This window comes from Lissotriton vulgaris, chromosome 3_2 (assembly GCF_964263255.1).
Source record: "Lissotriton vulgaris chromosome 3_2, aLisVul1.2, whole genome shotgun sequence".
NCBI lineage: Eukaryota > Metazoa > Chordata > Amphibia > Caudata > Salamandridae > Lissotriton > Lissotriton vulgaris.
Window position 1 is genome coordinate 288,394,489 of NC_141690.1, and position 23,603 is coordinate 288,418,091.

The following is a 23,603-nucleotide window of genomic DNA, read 5'->3' on the forward strand; positions in this document are numbered from 1 at the left end:
ATGGTGGGCCGGACATTAAATGCTGTTAGGTGATTGAGCCAGATTTGGGTAGTGGTATTTTTCGCAGGGGGTGATATCAGTAGGAACTCAGTTTTCAGAGCATTTAGTTTGAGGTGATTGTCGGCCAACCACGATTGGGTCTTTATAAGAGTGTAGTTCAGGAGTTTGATATCATCCGGGGATTGTACCTTTAGGTAAAGTTGAGTGTCATCAGCATACATATGGAAGTATACATTGGATGCTTGGAGCAAGGTGGCAAGTGGCTCCATGATGAGGTTGAACAGTGTGGGTGAAAGTGAGGATCCTTGTGGAACTCCTAGGTCGACTGGCACAGGCGAAGACAACTCATTATTGATCTTGAACTTCTGAGACCGATTATGAAGGAAGGAAGTGAACCATTTAAGAACAGTCCCGGATAAGCCCATTCTAGTGTTTAGTAGCTCCAGGAGGTTCTCATGTTTGACCGTGTCAAATGCTGATGAAAGGTCGAGAAGGATGAGGAGGCATGAATCATTGCGATCAAGAATTTGGAGGGCGTCATCAATTATGTGAGTCATGGCCGTTTCCGTGCTGTGTTTCGCTCGGAAGCCTGATTGATGAGGGTTGAGGAGGTCAAACTTATCAATGTGTTTTGTTAGTTGGAGTTGTACACATTTTTCCAGCAGTTTGGCCAAGGTGGGGATGTTTGTTCATTTGTTTGAACATTTGTTCGACAGTTACCGCCCTGATTCAACGTGTGCAAACGGATAGGTGGCCAGAAGAGCTCGGGGACAGTGCGACAGGCAGGGGCAGGAGCCCTGCGACAGGCAGGGGCAGGAGCCCTGCGACAGAAGTCAGATCACAGTGATGTGAAAAGCTGTGCTTAATTCCTTATCATACCATGGCCACAGCAGTATCTGTGATGTGACAACACTGGGATTATAGATGTGGTGAATAGCGCAAATCTTTGTAGAAAGTGAAGGACAACCTGTTTCCACAAGAGAATCAATGTGTGCACAGCACTTACCTCTGCGTATCAGACTTTGAGAACCAAAAAAGATGCCACAAATCAACTCACCAAAATCTTGGAGTGCCCCGTGTGATACGGTTTCCACTTCTTGCACTTCTGTAGCAGGAGAGTCCTGTACAACTACAGAGAATAAAGAAAGAGTTACATAAACGGCTCAGTAGGAAAGACACTGCAACATATACCAGAGTGCTATGTTAATGACACTGTCCACGGAGGGGCAGAACCACAACATATACCAGAGTGCTATGTTAGTTACACAGTCCACGGAGGGGCAGAACCACAACATATACCAGAGTGCTATGTTAGCAACACTGTCCACGGAGGGGCAGAACCACAACATATACCCGAGTGCTATGTTAGCGACACTGTACACGGAGGGGTCAGTATCACAACATATACAAGAGTGCTATGTTAGCGGCAAAGTCCCTAGAGGGGCAGAACCACAACATATACCCAAGAGCTATGTTAGCGGCACTGTCCACGGAGGGGCAGAACCACAACATATACCAGAGTGCTATGTTAGAGGCAGAGTCCATGGAGGGGCAGCACCACAAATTATACCAGAGTGCTATGTCAGCGACACTGTACATGGAGGGGTCAGTACCACAACATATACCAGAGTGCTAGGTTAGCGACACTGTCCACGGAGGGGCAGAACCACAACATATACCAGAGTGCTATGTTAGCGACACTGTACACGGAGGGGTCAGCATCACAACATATACCAGAATACTAGGTTAGCGACACTGTCCACGGAGGGGCAGAACCACAACATATACCAGAGTGCTAGGTTAGTGGCACAGTCCACGGAGGGGCAGAACCACAACATATACCAGAGTGCTATGTTAGTGGCAGAGTCCCTGGAGGGGCAGAACCACAACATATACCAGAGTGCCATGTTAACGACACTGTCCACAGAGGGGCAGAACCACAACATATACCAGAGTGCTATGTTAGCGACACAGTCCACAGAGGGGCAGAACCACAACATATACCAGAGTGCTATGTTAGTGACTGTCCACGGAGGGGCAGAACCACAACATACACCAGAGTGCTAGGTTAGTGGCACAGTCCACGGAGGGGCAGAACCACAACATATACCAGAGTGCTATGTTTGAGGCAGAGTTCATGGAGTGGCAGAAACAACATATACCAGAGTGCTATGTTAGCGGCAGAATCCTGAGAGGGGTAGAACCACAACATATACCAGAGTGCTATGTTGGTTACACAGTCGACGGAGGGGTAGAACCACAACATATACCAGAGTGCTATGTTGGTTACACAGTCGACGGAGGGGCAGAACCACAACATATACCAGAGTGCTATGTCAGAGACAGAGTCCATGGAGGGGCAGCACCACAACATATACCAGAGTGCTATGTTAGCGGCACTGTCCACGGAGGGCAGAACCACAACATATACCAGAGTGCTATGTTAGCAACACTGTACACGAAGGGGGCAGAACCACAACATATACCAGAGTGCTATGTTAGCGGCAGAGTCCCTGGAGGAGCAGAACCACAACATACACCAGAGTGCTAGGTTAGTGGCACTGTCCACGGAGGGGCAGAACCACAACATATACCAGAGTGCTATGTTAGCGACACTGTACACGAAGGGGTCAGTATCACAACATATACCAGAGTGCTAGGTTAGCGACACTGTACACTGAGGGGGCAGAACCACAACATATACCAGAGTGCTATGTTTGAGGCAGAGTCCATGGAGTGGCAGAAACACAACATATACCAGAGTGCTAGGTTAGCGACACTGTACACTGAGGGGGCAGAACCACAACATATACCAGAGTGCTATGTTTGAGGCAGAGTCCATGGAGTGGCAGAAACACAACATATACCAGAGTGCTAGGTTAGCGACACTGTACACTGAGGGGGCAGAACCACAACATATACTAGAGTGCTATGTTTGAGGCAGAGTCCATGGAGTGGCAGAAACACAACATATACCAGAGTGCTAGGTTAGCGACACTGTTCAGGAAGGGGTCAGTATCACAACATATACCTGACTGTTATTCCAGATTACAAAGATTGTCAATATATCGGTACCAGGAGATAACTTTGCTCATGTCTATATCACCTAGTGCTTTGGACACCTGCTCCTCCCACCAGCCTACGAACAAGTTCGCGTAACTGGGGGTGAAGCAGGTGCCCATCGCAGTACCAGACACTTCGTGAAAGTAATTATTATCATCAAAAACAAAGTTATTGTTCTTTAAACAGAATTCGGTGAACTGGAGAATCATCGAGTTATGGTCCATGAATTTCAAAGGTTTTTTCTTCAAGATGTGTGCCACAGCTTCCAGGCCATGTTAATGCCTGATCCTTCTGAATAAGCTGGTGATGTCCATGTTGGGGACTGATGGCCTGGATTACTTTAGTCTGAATGAATTTATTTTTTGATATCTGTGAAGTGCACGAAAATGTGAATCTACTGATCGTAGGGTTATTACAAACGCCTTTGTAAGGACAGGCCGATACACAGCGCTATGAGTAATTGTTTAGTGTAGTAATCAGTCACTAGCCGATACAGGGCATTATTTGCTAATGTTAGCTTGCACCTTTGTCTTTATTTATTTTCTCTATATGGGGAAATGAATTCTTGAAATGTTGTGTTGTATTCATGCAATGCTCACAGTTGTGGACAAAGGCAACTTGATAAAATTGTATTCATCAATTGCTAGCCAATACACAGCATTATTTATCGTAGATACTTTGCACCCCTGCCTTTATTTATTTTCTTTATTAGAGGAAATTAATTGTTGAAATGTGTGGTATTTATGCAATCCCCACAGACACTTGCAAAGGAAATTTAATCAAATTTGTGATTAAATCATTAAAAGATGGCGACTGAAATGACACTCTATTAGTCCTTTGTTGAATTTAATGCACCAACGGATCATGTGATTCACGCAACGTAGATTTAAGAGTGTTATAGGGCATCGCCGAAATGCGTCACGTTTTTTCATGTTTCTGCACATGAATTAAAGTATCTTTAAAAAACTGCAGTGATCCCCGCGAGTGCTTTTCCATGACTGTCAATGGAGGAGGAGTGAGCATATTCTGTGGCGCGGAGGGTTGCTGTGGCGCTCAGGGTTGCTGTGATGCTGTGGGGGGCTGCGGCGCTGAGTGGTGCTGCGGGGTTGTGTTGGAGGGGGGAGTGGTGGGCGGGCAGAGTGGTGGGCGGGCAGAGTGGTGGGCGGGCAGAGTGGTGGGCGGGCAGAGTGGTGGGCGGGCAGAGTGGTGGGCGGGCAGAGTGGTGGGCGGGCAGAGTGGTGGGCGGGCAGAGTGGTGGGCGGGCAGAGTGGTGGGCGGGCAGAGTTTATAAGTAACATGATTAAAGACATTCTAACATTTAGTTTATATTTTAAATTATTCCATCTTCTTTTACTGCTAGCAGATATACAAAAGACAAAGCATCGTACATGCCACAGTGCCTTAAATAGTAGCTAAACCTCCATTGAAAACAGATTTTTGGTATCGGATTCTCTGGAAAAGCACAAGCCATATTTGTCTCCCAACTAATAAGTGGGGAGGCACGCAAGTCTATTCCATTATAGGCCTCGAAAGAGCTACACGTCCATTGGCTATGGAGAGTCAGATTTTATCAGAGTGAGCTATTTTAAGGCCCTACTGCTCTGCTCTGGTGAGTGTACTCGAGCCGCAAAGAACAGGTGTTCTGTTCCTTCCGAAAGTAAATGAGCAATTAAGATGCCTTTAAATCTTGAAAAGCACCCATCCCGACGGACCACGCACGGAACCTGGGCGTCATCCTGGACTCCTCACTCTCAATGACCAGACAAGTCAACGCTGTCTCATCATCCTGCTTCAACATTCTTCGCATGCTCAAAAAAACTTTTCGCTGGATCCCCACCGAAACTAGAAAAACGGTCACTCACGCACTTGTCACGAGTCGCCTGGACTACGGAAACACCCTATACGCCGGTTCCACCGCAAAACTCCAGAAAAAACTCCAACGCATCCAGAACGCCTCAGCCAGGCTCATACTTGATATCCCGCGTAAAGAACACATCTCTGGTCACCTGAAAAACCTCCTCTGGCTCCCCGTAAATAAGAGAATTACCTTCCGCCTATTAACCCACGCACACAAAGCACTTTACGAACTTGGACCCGAATGCCTCAACACACGACTGTCCTTCTACACCCCCTCCCGTCAACTACGATCCTCCAACCAAGCCCTGGCCACTGTTCCCCGCATCAACACACACGACTGTCCTTCTACACCCCCTCCCGTCAACTACGATCCTCCAACCAAGCCCTGGCCACTGTTCCCCGCATCAACAAAGCCACCATGGGAGGTAGATCCTTCTCCTACCTGGCAGCCAAAACCTGGAACTCTCTTCCCACTCACCTTCGGCTTACTCAGAACCACCTAGCATTCAGAAAGCAACTTAAAACTTGGATATTCGACAAGTAATTTTCCCCCTTCCTCAAGCGCCTTGAGACCCTATGGGTATGTAGCGCGCTATATAAATTTCTGACTTGACTTGACTTGTTTTCATCTTGTTACATTTGCTGTGCGTTTAAAGAGAGAGAGGACAAGTCTCAGCATATGTTTTTTTTCTTCAAAAATGCTGCTGATTATCAGGAGTGTGAAAACTAAGATTTTAACCCCTTGCGCGCTGCGATAATTCTCCCGCTGTGCGGGAGAATGAGCGGGCAGGGTTTGAACGGCCTGGGGCCGTCCTTAGCACCAAAGGGGTTAATAGGAGCAAAGCAAATCAGAATACTTTACATAGTGATGTACAAATGACAAATATTTGCAGAAACCTGATCTACAAACAATATCTTTTTTACCCGCATAGTGTTGTCAATAAAACTGCATGTTTGTAGGAGGTTTTGTGGACATTTCAATAGAAAATGTGTCCGTAAATGACAGTGTGCTACCACATCACGCTTTAGTAATATATTTATAAATAGTGGTAGTTTTTAAACATGAACTGAGAAACATTCCTGCCCCCGCCCTGATGACATTGCTATTAGTGAACTAAGAGGCAGGTTAGGGGTCACGTGTACCCCAATACGTGGGCTAGATTTGCACTATATAAAGGACAAAAGTTTAGTCAGTTAAATCAAACGGCAACAGGCTTGCTAAACTCACATATTTGAAGGGGCTCTTAAACGAGGGAATGAAGAAAAGGCGGCTCATGAAATAAAATATTTGCCTGGGATCACATACTTTGAGGCCAGTTTATGGGTCAAGAGCTTTATAGTTAGGTGGAGAAGATTGTTCACGTCACTAGAGCTGCATGTCTGGTAACAATGCCTGCTCGGAGTGCTTTAGCAAAAGGAAGCAATGTGGTGTACTGGAGGGTCGCTGGCAGGAGCTTACTCACATTCTTTACCGTGACCCAAAACTACAGTCTCGAGATGACGGAGCTCTAATGTGCATATTTTCTTTTTTCAAAAAATATTATTTTGGAACCAACAAGTACAGAAAAAGAAAGAAACAAAAACAGAGTACTCAACAAATCATGACAGTGTACGTCCCACCTTTCCATCCCAAAGCATGCCACAAACATCAACGTTAAGTAACACATGGCCCCATTTCCCATGGCTGATCTACTAAACGATTCTGTTAATCACTTCTCTGAGTCTGCAGATGCAGAAACCCAGCATTCCATGGGATTGGTGTTCCTAATGAGTAACAGATATGTTAGGCCAAGCTCTTCCTTTGGAAACAAATTGTGGGGGCAGCCTCTGCACTCTGTCCCAGCCACGAGACACCAGTACATATCAGACATCGGTCACCAATTTAGAAACTTGTGGCTTCTCATTTTTGGGTGAAAGCGCAGATTCAAAATGTGTGTATAATACCTTGGTGGTGGTGCTTCTCCAAGATTCAAAACCGATGCTCTGGTAAGAACATGCATGGGTTGTGGGAGTTTAACATGAAAGGACAAGTACTGCACAGAAACACACAGAGTAGAACAGAAAATAACTTTACCATAAATCATCATCGGCGATTGGCTCTCCTCGACCTGGGTCTGCTGGAATACCTTCTGCCAATCATCTAGGTCTTCGCCCACATACAAGTAGACGACTTGTTGTCCTGACCCCTCGGGCACCTGGAACAAGATCAGCCCTTGTTTAGCCACAGTGGTGTTAAATCTTAATGATGTCCACAAGACTCGCTCTACCTTGTATTTGTGCGTAGGTAGCAATGCTTCCATTACAGTACAGCCACTAGATTTAGGCAATTTTGTAGCCTTAGTATTTTCTGTGTAACTATGGATTTGCCATATTATCAATCTTCTGCTGCATAATTTGTAGATTTTCACAAAATAGCTTCTATTTCTTGCTCAAATGAATCATGATACTAAAACTGAAGTGGCATGGGTTGCCGCACAGTTAAAGGTCATTTACAGAAGTTCACTGGTCCCATTTCTGTTGCTTCTTGTGTATTTGGGTGTTAATCTGGAACTAATGGGTTGAAACCTTTGCAAAGACCTCAATAACCGGAGTAACAAGCATTTACAATGCAAATAGGTCTCGCAATGACATTATTTTGAGCTATTACAATTTACAAGGTCAATGCCTTTAAAAAAATTAAAAGGCATTGTTATTCACAATACCAAAAGCAACACCTAGTGCATTGCATAGCACGGTGTCCATGAAGACGGCGCCGAGCTTATTAAAGTCTTTAAAAAAAGTGTGTTTGGGGGCAGAGAGAGAAGAAGAATGGACGAGACATGCGAGATGGGGAAATAAAGCACGGAGAAGTATAAGCAAAAGATCCAGTCCGGGTGGGCGGGGCCAAAAGGAGATAGGGCAGTGTTGCCTAGGAAACAATGCCAGGTGAATGGTGGACTTCCTGGAAATCCAGCATGTGGCGACCAGCACTGATTCCACAAATACATACATTTACACACGCACACATACATCATCACACAACATGCATCTCACTATAAATGTGCTTGTGTTGATGCGGTCTGTCTGTCCCCTTTCTTCCTCCTGAATCTTTTTCGGTATAAGACATTTTCAAATAACATATGAAGGCACTTTTTTGATGACTGGTGTGCAGGGCGTTCAGGCTGCTATCAAATCAGACAAATGGCACATTTTGGGGCACTTGTGTGAAAGGAAGCGATATTGCGTTAGTCGCATACAGTTGATATTGTAAGTACGTACTCATGTGTAATTCGCCAACAGCAGCACTTTTCACAAAAAATACCAATTTATAACACAGGGCACTACAACAAAAATGTGTTGTCAACGTTTCCAGTCAGTGCAAACTGGGAGACAGGGTGTTTCCCAGGCTAACCTGTCCCAGCCTCCGTGCCAAGGGGATGGCGACCAATGCGCGGTGCAAAAACCACTTGACAAAACGCAACTTATTGGGGGCGATGTTACGCTCTATTGTGACAGTAGCAGCAGGGTGACAGGGACCAGAGGCGGTGGTAGGCCACCATGCTCCTTTCTCAGCATTCCTCAAAAATACGAATGTCTCAGCCGCCACCGCTCAATTAATTTCACAGAAAAATGTGAGGTCTGTGCACGCGCAGAGCCTACCAGTTGAATTCTGATGGAAACATGCAGCCGTCTCCATGAGTGAAAATATGATGCGCAAATCTGAAATGAAGCAATTTCAGGAGGGTGTTTGCGAAACATCCACATTGACTTTCAGAGGACAACATCGTGCCCTCTGCAGTTTTTGCCAAACTTCCCTCCGAGAACAAGCTAGGAGGGGCGGGTCAGAGAGGCCCAGGTCCTTTCATGGAGGCAAAAACACGGCCTACGCACTCTCTCTGGCGAAACGGCCAAGCTGCCGACTTTGGAGCTGGGGAATCATGTTTGAGTCTTGGGGTTGAGACTCCTGTGATTTTGGGTACATGAGATCATCTTCTCACGCCTACAAAAAAAGAATGAGTCTCTAGTGTAACGTAACTGGGGCTCGTGCACCTTTGGAAGAGTCGAGGACAGATGGGGAAACCCCAAGAGAACTCGCTGGAATGCCTGCAGCGGGCAGTGTGGCCGGGATGCCACTTTCGCAGCTCTGCGCTCTTAGAGCATGAGCCCCGACCCTGGCACCATAATTAATGGCTAATTTACCATAGCCCTGAGGAGAAGGGAGTGGTGATGATGCGGCCACCTCATGTTATAGTTGTGCGCATACATTGAAAACGAGTGTGTACGCTTACCAAAAAACACAGTTTTTATTAAAAAACTAACAAAGCGCGGTGTGAAAATATAAATAAAGCGACTGCGGAGTCTCTAGCGGGTGCAGCGCTCAAAGTAATAAAAACATGCTGTCCTAAACATGATCCGCCGCCTAAAGATAAGAAACAGTCTCACGACAGCCGTGAAGCAACTGAGTCAGCCGTGTGTGGAAGGAAAGCTTAAAGCTTTGTGCGCGTTGAGTCTGCCTGCAAGCCCTTCCTCCTTTTGGGACGGCCCATCTGGACTGGATCCTTTGCTTCACTGCTTGTTTACATAACACGCATACCTTAGATAAGAAATTACTTCAGGACAACCGGGAAGCAGATGATCCAGTCTGGATGGGCCGGACGAAAAGGGTTAAGGTCGGCAACAAAAAAAACCTAATTTCCAATGGCAGCCACCGTTTAGAATAAATGGTGATGCCCGTCAATGAAAAAGAGGGGCGGGGCTTCAAGTCCTTCTGAAATCTCCTCATTAACCATATGTCTCTCCTGAGCGCTCAGCACATGCGCGCTGCAACGCTAGACGAGACTCAAAATAACACTATAATATATAAATACCATCACAAAATATGCTGCATTGTGCTGGTTAATTTGCATTTACTTTCCGAATAACTTCATGAACACTGCTGTATAATTTGGCCCTTGCATGAAGCACAATTCCAATGGCCCTAAATTAGAGCACACTTGTTACTAGACACACTTGAGGTCAATCCTGCAAGACTGCATTGATTCATTCACCTTTTCTGCATTTTTTTTACCCAATAGCAAATTGTCTCCACTCCAGCAGGCAGGTCACCAGTGCTGAAGTTACTTCGTAGGGAGTCCAGTAAGTCTGCTAGGTAGGGTTGCATTATCCCAAACATTAATTAAGTTTACTCACCACTGCCAGAGCAAGTCAGTCTATCCAGCCAGTGAATGCGGTCAGATTCTTCTATGCATCCCAAGAAAATTCAAGGACATTACACGTTGACTGAGAATTTGGTTCATGGAGAGCAGTAGACTTCTGAAAGGGCAGAACTCTACACTATGGAGTGTGGTGTGTCATTAGCAAGTGCATGTTTAGCCCGAGCTGAACAGGCCCTACAGAAACAGGTCTGTCCTTGTTTATATACTTTATTAAAGGACGCGTGTTTCTGAACGTCACACGACAAGTGATTACTATGCATTCCTCAAGCACCAAGTAAGCAGGAATTTCATACTGTACAGGTAAAAGCCCTCTAGAATAAATTACCACAGCATCGAATTACTTTCTAAATGCAGATTTTTCACTGGAGTATGGGGCAGTTCCACAATCCCAAGAAGAACATCTCACTTTACCTTAAGGGGGAGAATAATAAGTGGTGAAATAAGTGCCTAGATCCTGTGAACTGGTATGAAAGATTAACCACCTTATGTTTCAACAACAACGACAATTGGACAGGCCTGATCTCCATGGCAGGAGAGCAGTGGCATGGTATGTCGACGTACATGAGGACTAAGCCAGGGCCAGTCTCCCTGAACAGCGGAACAGGATCCCACCTATAGCCCTTACATCCAACTTAAGGCTCACAGGCGGGCTAAAAATACACGTTGAACTGCTCCTCTTCTACGCGCCAACGTAACTACAGAGTCTGGGACTGGTTAAGCCGTGGGTGCTAACCGGTCTGGCTACTGGGTCACTACGCTTCTCGACTCTTCTTCCAGAGAAGACTTAATGCCCGGCGGAAGGCCTCACACCTTAGGTCAGCCCTCCGTCAGTTCGCCCATATCCGTATCCAGATGCACAATCAGATATCTTATCTAATCACAAAGGGAGTAAAATGCTTGCAAGTACTGACCCAATCGAGATATTATCACCCACATGACTGTGCCCACAGATTCTTGGGCGCAACCACTGGCTGATCCATAATTTTAATTCCCTATCACAGCCAATTAAACACGAGGTCCGGTTCTCAGTAGGAAAGGTTTCTTACAAATGGAAGGCAATGTCAAGTTTCTCATTTTTAATATGCAAGGCACAGGGTTTTAATTCATCAAAAATAAGAATATGCAATACTTAGCATCGCATAAAAATCTTTTGTTCATAAAGAAGTAATTTCACTTAGGAGTAATAGTATCTGATGTGGCTTATTTTACCAAAAGGGAAGTGTACAAAAATTTAGAAGCCAATTTACAGGCCAGCTGGCTTGATGGAAACACCCTTTACTTCACGCCCATTCCCAGAACAGTAATAGATCTTTCTTTAGAGTACTGAATGGACCATTGTATTCCGGTGTTGTTCCCATGGTGAAATGAACGATACAGGTTTACTACCTTAATGGTCAGTCTAGTACACCTTTGCCAATCGATCAGGCACCACGTACCCCAGAACTACACAATCTCCTGGATATTATTCCGGTGGAGGCTAAGAGGACTAATAGCTCCTCAGTAGGAAGGACAGAACTTGATAAACTCTGCAGACACCCGAACATCTTTTCTCAATATTGGAGCGTGATTTAGGTCCTCGGTGCTTCTGGTTTATCCTTTCAAATTGGATTTAATCCTACAGAACATCTGAACACGCTTGTTTTCGGTCTTGTCGTAGACAGTCACTTGCGGACATTCTTATTTTACAGTAGGCTTGGAGTCTGTCAATTCCTTCCCACTAGTTGGCTTCATCACTCATGTCCTTGCCTCTCTTTGGTCAGTGCATGCCATCTTAATTTCTGCTTTGTGTACTGGCCCTTCCTTGGAGCATGGCCAATGCTTGTTTCTATAGCTGCACTATTACTTTTAAGATACGGTCACCAGATGATACCATGTGATCACTGAACCAAGATCCCAGTTATGAACTCACCTTTCACAAATCATCGTTTTCAAGTGATCTGGTGCAAGTGGATGAAATGAATCAAGGAAACATTTTCCACAATTCAACAAGCTCTTAAAAGAAAGAAGACATCTAGGAAATGGTCTTCCTGATGACGCCGAGTCACCTGGTAATCTACATGTTCACTCAAACTTAAGCTCACCGTAAACAGCTGAACACATATGTACTTTTCCATTTCAGAATGTCCACCTACATAACTAAAATGAATAAATATTTTAGGGATAAACAAATGAGTTACAGAATGCATCTTGCTAGTAGTATAGAGACAGGTTTTAAACGTGACGACTGTTTAGCAGCTCTGCTTGTTACCCTACCGCCTCCATGTCACACCCAGCCCCTGTGGTCGCTCCTGTCAGCCCCCTGAGCCTCACGTCTTCAACGCGGAATGGCAGTTAAACTAGCTTCCTCAAATCTGCCCATGTAAAACCTCTCCCAAATAAATAAACCTGACCACTCAAATGTGAAAACTGGACCCAATCTCAAGACTGCCTCTTCGGGTCACGGTTACTAAAAAATGGATCCTCCGAGCTGAGAAAGCACATCCAAGAGAATGATCTACCGGGTATGGTTCGGTCTGGCTTTAGAGGATGCCAATGCGCGGAATCTGAAGCACTCGCTGACACTCTCCGTGAAGACCACCCCTGCCTCCTACTAGAGCCAACCACAGTTTTGGATACAGTTGACCATCAAATGATCCTGGACACTTTGAAAAATTAGACAGGTCTCAGAGGAAGTGTCCGACGGCATTTCCACTCTTCTCTCTCAGAAAGCTCACCAACTGTACAAAATGCCAATAACTATTCAGTTCCCAGGCGATCTCAGCGGTGCCCCTTCGTCGTCTAGAGTTTCTAGCTCTCTGTACGGCAAAGACAGAAGTTCTTGACACACTTCGCATATTGAGGAAGAATGAACACAGCAGATCCATTCCCAGCAGCGCCCAAATGTAGGTGGGTATAAGTAGAAACAGAGGGAATAAAATCATGCTCTGTTTATGCAACCGAGATTCCCTCAGAATAAGGCAGGAAGGATGATCGAAACGAATTCCCACAGGAGAGGTTTAAGTTGTTTTTAGAACGAGGTGAATCTAGAGTCCAGATTTCAGGGAGAATTAAGTTCCTAATTGTGGGTGCAAAATCGGTCAGGGACTAGTTCAATGTATGCATTTTCCAAAAGGTTGGGGCTTCGAGAAGTAACCAGCCCTTTGAAATTGGTGGTCACCATCACAAAGCATAAGTTTGTTTGCCAAGTATAATGAATTTTTTGTAAATTGTTGAGGTCGAAGAAATGCAGCTTACTATCCAGCTTGAACCTGGGAGATTTTGCATTCCAAGCCATCAAGAGCAGTCAGGGAGATTAGTGGAGCATAGCCACTCTAGAATTGGGGAAGAGGACGTCTGTGGCTAATAAACCAACAAAAGGACACTGTTCCAATGGCAGGGTGCAAAATCTCACCCGTGTGCCTAAAGAAGAAAAAGAAGATCCTGTAGAAAGAGACAGTAGTGGGCCTTGATCAGCCCAGAAGGGAGAGCGCGTCTTAGGCATGCAGGTGTTGTCGGTGGATGATCATTTGCACCCAGCTGATGTAACGCGAGGACACCATCAGCACCGTTCCTGGCACTGGACGACTGGTCTAGGAGCAATGTTTCAGGATGAGTACGAAGGCTCTTGCCGTTCCCCTGGTCCGCGCCGAGGAGCTGCTCCGGGCTGGGTTTTGTTTCATTTGGAGTCTGGGATTTATTAACGGAGTAAACAAAACTATGAGTCCCAGAATTCAAAGGGAAAACCCCTGAAACGCTCCACTAATCTCCCTGACTGCTCTTGATGGCTTGGAATGCAAAATCTCCCAGGTTCAAGCTGGATAGTAAGCTGCATTTCTTCGACCACAACAATTTACAAAAAATTCAAAATACTTGGCAAACAAACTTATGCTTTGTGATGGTGACCACCAATTTCAAAGGGCTGGTTACTTCTCGAAGCCCCAACCTTTTGGAAAATGCATACATTGAACTAGTCCCTGTCCGATTTTGCACCCACAATTAGGAACTTAATTCTCCCTGAAATCTGGACTCTAGATTCACCTTGTTCTAAAAACAACTTCAACCTCTCCTGTGGGAATTCGTTTCGATCATCCTTCCTGCCTTATTCTGAGAAACCCCAGTGCCATTGCCATTGACTTCTATACCCACTCCCTTTCCTATTGGACCACTCTGATCAACCTCTCCCTCTGGCAAGGCTCCCGTCCTGTCTCCTTCAAAACTGAGCAGGTCACCCCTCTGCTTAAAAAACCCACTGCTGATGCAAATTACCTCAACAACTTCCGCCCCATCACTAACCTTCCCTTTCTTGCGAAGATCACAGAAAGATGTGTAGCAAAACAACTCTACTGTCATATCAAGGACAATGATCTTCTTGACAACTGTCAATCCGGATTCATACAAAACTGCAGCACTGAAACAGCCCTACTGCAAGTGGTTGATGACGTGCTGAGGATACTCGATTCAGGGGGGTCCTGTCTTCTAATTCTCCTTGACCTGTCTGCAGCCTTTGACACTGTCAATCACAATACCCTCCTCAATATTCTTCAACAGAGAATGGGCATGGAGGACACTGTGCTTAAATGGTATGCATCGTTCCTCGCGGACAGATCTCAAATGATCAAAATAGAGAACAGTCTTTCTTCTCCTGTGGCGGTAGGTCAAGGTGTCCCCCAAGGCTCTATACTTGCACCCACATTCTTCAATCTCTATTTAGAACCACTGGGAAATCTCCTAAGCAAATCCGGGATTCACTATCATCTCTATGCAGACGACACTCAACTCTACCTCAAGGTTGCCTCTACTCATGACCTCTCCTTCCTAAGTTCGACTCTCGACTCCATTCAAAACTGGATGTCAACACATCAACTGATTCTGAATCTCTCCAAAGCTGAATTCATCCTCTTCTCCTCCTCACTCTCTCCTCCCCCGGTTCAATCATGGATGGATCAGATGAATCTACTAAACAATAAACCCATCATTGTTGACAGCGTAAAATCCCTTGGTGTCATACTAGACAAAAAACTCAATCTAACTCCCCACATCAATTCCATTGCAAAATCTGCTTGATACCAACTGCGCCTTCTTTGGGGAATCCGTCGCTTCTTCCCGGAGCAAGACCTCATAACCCTGGTGCAATCGCTGGCCCTCTCCAGACTAGACTACTGCAATTCTCTTCTTACTGGCCTCCCCAAATCTCACCTGTCTCCACTTAAGTCTGTTTTCTACTCAGCAGCTCGGTTCATTTATGGGGCCAAAAGAAGCAATCACATCACACCAATGTTATCCACCCTCCGCTGGCTTCCCTTCGAGGCTAGAGCTATCTACAAGACCGCTTGTATCACCCACAAAGCCTTGCACTACTCCTCTCCTCGCTACCTGGCGAATAAACTGAAACTCTCTGGAGGCTCTAGACCTTCACGCAATGCGGAGAACCTACTGCTTGAACCTCCCACCTTCAAGAGGGAAAGATCAATGGCCCAATCCTTCTCAGGCAACGCAGTGAGAATCTGGAACTCCTTACCGCCTCAGCTCCGGACCACCGCCTCCTCCCAGGCCTCCAAAAGGGACCTCAAAGTTCTCCTCCTCCAGAGACACTTCCAAAAGTAATTCACGTCCTCTTTGTTATCTGAAGAAAGACCTCCCACTACTGAAATCTCTACTCTCCATGACCATGGAAGTGCTTTCCCAGTGTGTTCTTGTGGTTGGAATGCCTGCCTTTTGTATGCAGTATTTTCCATATACTTGTGTTTGGTGACCTTTTGTAACATGCACACACCACTTTGCCCTTGTAACACACGGTTGCTACCTCTCACATGTTTCTGCCTTAGATACCTGCACAAGGGCCTCCTTTGCCTACATAACGCCTGTTCTTGTGCCTGAGTGTCTAGCTCATATTGCAGTATTATACCTCTAACTATACCTTGTTTTCTCTTATATCCTGCACACTTGTCACTTTTTCCTCTTGTGCACTCTTTACTACCTCATGTATTTTTGGTTGCTCACAATTTTTACTATCTCATGTGTTTTATTTGCTCACAATTGTCACTTTTGCCTTATGTAATGTAACGTCTACTTTTGTAATCTGTTCTCTTGTAATGTTCTCCTCATGTATCAGTTCTGTTCCTTCTGTGAAGCGCTCTGACACCTTCGGGTAAAGTCCGCGCTATATAAAAATGCATAAATAAATAAATAAATGAAATTGAGCTGTACATCAGGCATGGACCAGGGCAGATCGGCGGACTGCAGCCACCACCAGGGAGGGGGGGGGGTCCCCATGACTGCCGCTCCCGGTGGGGGGGGCGTGACTGCCGCTCCCGGGGGGGGAGGGGGGGAGTGACTGCCGCTCCCTGGGGGTGACTGCCGCTCCCGGGGGTCCCTTTCCTGCCCCCCCTCATGTTCCCGAGAGAGGGGCTCCCCCCTTCCAGAGTCCCCGGCCCCCCACCGTCCCCCGGGCGGGGGGTCCCCGTGGCCCCTTACCGAGGGGGGCTCCTCTTCCGCCATCTTCGGCCCCCGCTCATGGAGGCACGGGCCCCTCTTGAGTGCAGGAGCCGTCCGGGGAAGGGGGCAGCGGGCGGTCCCTCCGTCCGCCCCGCAGCGCAGCGCGCACCGGGGCCAGGGACAACCGCCGGCACAGCTCCTTTCTCCAGACCCTGCGGCCGCGCGCACTTCCGGGTCATGCACTTCCGGCGCACGCTGGCCCGCCTCCTCTGGGGCCGGAAAACGCTAGGACCCGCTAGACTGGATGACAACTAGACCGCTGACTGTCCTTCACAGCACTGAGAGCGCCGCGGCCGCCATCTTGGAAGAATGTCAAAGACACAGGCTCATAGAAACCCCCTGCTGCAGTGCATGTTCAAGACACAGGTGAAATGATGCAAATAAGTCAATTTAAGAAGTTTATTGCAGAAATTTGAAGAGCTCACGGGAGTGCGTCCAGATTAAGCTTCAATACAATATTCAACTGTCCTACATCTAAAAGATGAAGTTCTAGGATGACACCACCACATTCCAACATTACATCTATACATTCTAAGTTACATCATAACATGTAAGAATGTAAACACAACATATCCCCCTTCCTCCAAAAAAAAAAAAATACATGTACAATAACAATGCTTATATAATAACAATGCTTGTAATAATAATATGTACAATTAATAAGTATAATACATTTATCTACTCTCCGTGATATCTTTCAACCAAGAAGGAACCATTCTCCTCAAAGAATGACGAAGAGAGTTGAAATCCTCACCCAGGGAGGTTAAAGGTACAGATTCTTCTAATACAGTATCTTATACAGAAGAATTATCCTCACACTGAGTAGCATTTGACATCCCCTCATTCTCATCAGCCCTTCTTGCACTAGACATTTCTAAAGTTCAGTAAAGAAAAACAACAACACTACCCAGAACACCAGGTAACCATAGAGTATGAGAAGGTATAAATAGGGTCATAGAGGTGAACACTTCCTCTTTCTTTGCTGCTTCGCAGCCAGTTAAGTGCTTTTACATTACTCGCTTCTATTGTGTTTTGATTTTAGCTTAGTGCTTCATTAATAACTTGTATGGTTTATTGTTAAAGCTTATTACAGTATTACTTGCCGCTTTGCGCTCCGTTTTTCTAGGTGCGTTGTTGACGCGTCTTCGAATTTTACTCGGCTTCTGTGCCGGTGCTTGGGGAGCGTGGGCGACACCTCCCGACAGGGTTATCTCTTAACCCGGGTTTTTTGTGTGGAGCGGGAGCGGGGCTGAAGAGACGCGCGTCTTCCGCGCTTCTCTTCTAGGCGGCAGCGGCTGTTCGCGCATGCGCGCTGGTTTGTTTACACGTCTTCGAGCGTGTATTTCTCTCAGACGCCGCCTGCGCCACAGCTTCGATCTGGTGACTAAATTCACAGCGCCCTTCTTGCTGCCGCTTGAGCTCCTTGACGCCCTCAAACTAATGAAAGTTTTGGGGTTGTAAAATCTTTACTAGGCTTTGCCTGGAGTGGGAAAATATTTTTTGTGTAAAAAATTTTTTTTGTCTTTTATAATATTGACATTGTGCAGGTCTGCTCCCTCCACATTCAAATCATTGTATTTTCACAGATTTTTTCTGTGTTATCAGACTTGTGCTAGGGGTACCACTCCCCCAAACTGTTTGGCTTTGCCTCTTTCAACTTAACCTTCACTGGGCATTTTTTCTGATAGACATTGTCGCCATGGCAGATTACTGTGATGAAGAAGGTTATGAATATTATGAGGAGGAGGAATCCTCTACTTCTTTTGATGAATTCATGGGCCAGGCGCTTTCTCAAGCAATCGCGCCTCTGAAAAAACATCTGTCAGACTATGCTGCGCAGCATGGCTGGGTCCCTCCTGCCTCAGGGCGTTCCAAAAAATCGCCCAAAACTTCACATTCCAGTCATTTTCAAAAACTTGCGAAAACCCTTTCTGCTCCTTCTTCAAAGAAGCGCAAGGAGTCCTTTCGTCCTGACCCTCCGTCTGACTCGGATGATGATACTTCCTCATCTTCTTCCTCCGAGACTACAAAGCCTCCTCCTTCCAAAAAATCACGTAAGGAGCATTTTGTTGACGCGCCTTCTTCCCCGCAATTGTTAAATTTCAATCCCGCTGATATTATCCATCCCAATTCTTCTTCTTGGATGCCTGCTCCAGAGGTGGCTGATTACATTCAGTCCCACATCCGTCATTCCTATGACAAGGATGTGAGAGCGCGTTTGCGTTCTGAGTGCCCACGTCCTGATTTACCAAACAAGTTGTCCGCTACTCCTGATGTGGATCCTACAATGGTAACGTACATGAAGAAATATTCTAAAGACCCTACCAAAGGCCTCGATAGATCGTGGCGTTTGTGTCAAGACAAACTTTTGGATCTCTTGGGCCCTCTTACAAAAATTTTGAACTTGGCCTTCCAAGCCAAAGAAACTGGTTCCATTATTGATCCCGATGCTCTGGTTGGTTGGTCTCAGCGGGCAATCTGTATGCTTGGCAACGCAAATTGTGCCTTGTCCTCTGAGCGCCGGCGCTCTATCCTCATGAAACTAGACCCAAGGCTTACGGATTTGGCCTCTTCGGAGTCGGGCCCTATGGCCCAAGGTTTACTTTTTGGTACCCCCTTCCTAAAGGAGTTGTCAAACTTTGTTTCCACCTTTAGTGGCCTTGACAAAGCCCAGTCTAATTTAAAAAGGGCTTTCCGGCCGGTTTTCGGCAGGGCCGGACGAAGGGGGCGTTCGTTCGGCCGTGGTTCCGACAATGCTCCCCAGCGAGGGAACAAGTCCCAACGTGGTCAACAGCAATATTCTGCAAACAAGTCTTCCTTCTACCCCTCTAAGAGGAATAGAGGTCAACCAGGCAAAGGTGGATACTCAGGAGGTTATGGAGGACGTCAAGACTCTTCCCCATCAGGTGAGCTTGATTTCAGCATCAAATGTAATTTTGGGGGGCAGGATTCAGTTTTTTCTCGACAATTGGCGTTTGATCTCAAACGATGCCTGGATTCTGGAGACGGTGAAAGGGTACAAAATAGAATTTTACTCTCGCCCTCACCAAGATCTTCGGCCTCGCCCTCTTGTTTTTTCCCAACAAGATCAGAACTTCATCTCCGCGGAAGTCTCCTCTCTTTTAACAAAGGGAGCCATCACTCTTACCTCTCCTCATCCCCAAGGCTTCGTCAGCACAGTTTTTCTCGTGGAGAAAAAAGGGGGAGGATCTCGTTTGGTCCTCAATTTAAAGGACTTCAACGGCAATGTCGTTTATCGCCATTTCAAGATGGAGGGCATCCATCTTCTGCGAGATCTTCTTCAAGAAGGAGATTGGATGGTACGTCTCGACCTAAAAGATGCTTATCTTTCAATTCCGATTTACGCTCCGCATCGCAGATTCCTTCAGTTCCAATGGATGGGCAGGTGGTACGAATACAAGGTACTTCCTTTCGGCCTGTCCTCCGCACCGTGGTGTTTCACAAAGCTCCTTCGTCCAGTGATGGAGTCGTTGCGGTCACGCGGAGTGCGTCTTATTGTCTATCTAGACGACATTCTCCTTTTGGCTCAATGTCCTGTTCTTCTGCAGTCTCACTTGCACTGGACCATAGACCTTCTGCAATCCTTGGGTTTTCTTATCAATCCCCTGAAGTCCGACTTTTCTCCATCCCAATCTATGTCTTTCCTGGGTTTTCAGATAGACTCGGTCTCTTGTCAGCTTCTTCTGCCAGGTCAGAAGATAAGGTCCATCAAGAGGGACTTGAGATCGTTTCTTGCTCAACAGACGGTCTCGCTCAGGTCAATAGCCAGGATTGTAGGTCTCTTATCGTCTTCAATCCAAGCGATCTTTCCAGGACCTCTACATTATCGGGCTCTTCAGCGCCTCAAAATCCGTCATTTGCAGAAGGGTCTTCGTTATTCAGATCACATCCTCCTCTCGGAGGACGCCAAAACGGAAATGAGGTGGTGGTTAGACCACATGGATTCCTGGAACGGCCGGGCTCTGTTTGGGAGGACTCCCGATGTTGTGATAGAGTCCGATGCCAGCCTTTGGGGCTGGGGAGCCCGTTGCGGATCAGTATCAACCGGAGGTCGTTGGTCTCCGGAGGAATTGACCCTTCACATCAATTGCCTAGAGCTGCTAGCGGGCTCCTTTGCGATTCGGTGCCTCTCCCCTCAGAAGACGAATTGTTGCATTCTTCTCCGAATGGACAATGTTTCGGCGGTTCGTTATGTGAACAAACTGGGGGGTACCAGATCCAAGCTTCTCTCGGAGATTGCAAAGGATTTTTGGCACCTTTGTCTCGAGCGCAAGATCACGATTATTGCAGAATACCTTCCGGGTTCTCGCAATCTGATCGCGGACTGGAACTCTCGTCACCTGAGAGATTTCAGCGATTGGAGACTCCACCCTCGTGTGTTCCGCAAGCTGTCCCGCTTTTGGGGGCCTTGTCATCTGGATCTTTTTGCCTCCCGCCTCAATACCCAGCTTCCCCGATTCTACAGCTGGCGTCCGGATCCGGAGGCGTTTGCCACGGACGCATTTCTCCAGAAGTGGCCTCGCCAACTGTGTTATGCATTCCCGCCATTCCTCATGATTCCCCGGGTGCTGGCCCGAGCACGTCTATTCTTATCGGAATTGATTCTAATCTCCCCTCTTTGGAGGGCTCAAGCATGGTTTCCAGTTCTTCTGGAGATGAGCTGCTCAACGCCGCTTCTTCTTCCTCACATGTGGAACCTCCTGTTGGATCCGCTTTGCGAACCTCACCCACTGGTGCTCTCCGGTCAACTCCTTCTGGTAGCATGGAGAATTTCGGGGGACGCTGGCAAATCCAGGGCTTATCGAGCGACGCTACCAGATTTATCAATGAGGCTTGGGCACCCAACACACACAAGCGTTATGCATCATGTTGGAAACGCTGGTGTGATTGGTGCTCACAGCGGTCAGTGGATCCCGTTTCAGCGGATATTTCTTTAGTTCTTAATTTTCTGGCGTCCTTGGCATCCTCTGGGCTAGCCTACAGAACGGTTAATAACTTCCGTTCGGCACTTTCTGCAGGCCATGTGCCTTTTGATGGTAAACCAGTGGGGGAACATCCCCTGATCTCTAAGTTGTTAAGGGGCATCCGGATGGAAAAACCTCCTTGTCCCAAATATGTAGCCCTTTGGGATGTCTCGGTTGTTTTGCGTTTTCTGTCAGCCTGGCCTTCCAACATTCTTTTGACACGCAAACAACTGTCAGCCAAGCTCACTATGCTTTTGTGCTTGGTCTCTTGCAAACGAGTTTCTGATGTGCGGGCCTTAGATCTCGCCGGTCGTTCTTTTTCTCCTGAAGGTGTTACCTTTGTTATTTCAAGAAGGACTAAGTGTAATACGCCTTCTGTGTCTTACCCTTCTTTTCCCCACAATCCTCAATTATGTGTGGTTCAGTGTATTAAAGATTATGAGGTAAGTACAGCACCTTTTCGGCATGATTTACATGGCCAATTGCTTATTGCATTGCAGAAACCTTACAAACCGGTGACTCCGGCTACCTTGGCACGTTGGCTACGGTGGCTCATGCATGAAGCGGGCATTGACATTTCTCTGTTTGGTGCTCATTCTGCTAGAGGAGCCATGGCTTCTAAAGCTTTCTCCATGGGTGCCAGCCTTCAAGACATCATGAAGGCTGCAGATTGGTCTTCTGAAACTGTGTTTAAGACTTATTACTTTAAGCCTATTCTTGATGTGGCATCTGTTGTGGTGGCGAAGCTTTAAACAAGCATAATCGGAGCCTCCGTCCTGACATAGAATGGAAAATTTGCTAACATTCGTGCCAAGAATTTTCAATTCTATTAAGGACAGGAGGCGAGGATTATCCCACCCTTATTTCATGATTGTCTTTATAAATGCATCTGACTTTTTTATAATGTATAACTCTGGTTCTTCCTTATGAAATGTTTCCCTCCCTGTAATGGTTACTATGTTCAACTTTTGGGGAACAGTTTTTACGGCTTCTGTCTCTTTCCCTCAGGCTCCGACCTTAAATGAGGTGTGCCGGGATTTTCTTCTCCTAATTGGTCTCCTGCTGTTCCTCTGGTTCTTTGAAGTTCCTTCTCCACGTCAGCCGGACGATGACCTCTCCGGGGGACTCCTTTGATGGACTGTTACCTTGATGTTGATTTTTCTTATTATTGACTATGGACAAAGAAAGAGGAAGTGTTCACCTCTATGACCCTATTTATACCTTCTCATACTCTATGGTTACCTGGTGTTCTGGGTAGTGTTGTTGTTTTTCTTTACTGCATTTTGATTGGCTGCTGTGTTTTTCAGTAAAGAAATTGAGTAAGCATAATCCTCGCCTCCTGTCCTTAATAGAATTGAAAATTCTTGGCACGAATGTTAGCAAATTTTCCATTATCCTCACACTGAGTAGCATTTGACATCCCCTCATTCTCATCAGCCCTTCTTGCACTAGACATTTCTAAAGTTTGAGTACCAATACCTTCTCCTGAAGGAACCATTCTGAAACATTCCCCATCTAAATCTCCAGGTTTCCAATTGTCACTAGACTTCTTCGGTTGGCATTTTGCAACTCTATTTAAATTCCACACTTTACCATCAGTAACTCTCACCGCATTGAGTAAAATCTCAATCACTTGACAAGGCTCCTAACATTGGGAATCACCTTATTGAACCTTATTGGGTTTTTTAATTCAAACCCAATCACCAACATTATTATTAGCCTCCTTAGTGCAATGTTTAAAATCATAATAAGTTTTACTTTTATTATGTACATGTTCCAAACGAGATTTCACCATATCTCTAGACCACTGCTCACTTTCATTTGAAAATAACCATGCTGGAATGGATTTAGAACGTGGATTTCTACCCTTCAAAAAAACAAAGGGGGAAAAACCTGTAGAGTCATTAACAGTAATTCTATAATTCAACACTGTTTTCCCAATTTGTGTAGGCCAATCAAGATTACTATTCAATGAGAGTAATGTGGTTTTATGAGAAATTCCAAGTTTCTTAAAATAAGTTGTAGCCTT

At 46.1% G+C, this 23,603-nt stretch overlaps 1 protein-coding gene across 1 annotated transcript in view; it reads right to left on the bottom strand.

The window, feature by feature from the left end:
* LOC147725712 (uncharacterized) overlaps positions 1–16,770 on the bottom strand; it is a 66,214-nt gene extending 49,444 nt beyond the window's left edge. Inside the window, exons 1-3 of the mRNA XM_086964400.1 lie at positions 16,569–16,770; positions 6,995–7,115; positions 1,058–1,129 (exon numbers count right to left, since the gene is read on the bottom strand). Of these exons, the coding sequence (XP_086820526.1) occupies positions 1,058–1,129; positions 6,995–7,115; positions 16,569–16,592 (217 nt within the window). The 5' untranslated portion in view covers positions 16,593–16,770. The remainder of the gene's footprint in view (positions 1–1,057; positions 1,130–6,994; positions 7,116–16,568) is intronic.
* Between the last annotated feature and the right edge of the window lie 6,833 nt (positions 16,771–23,603).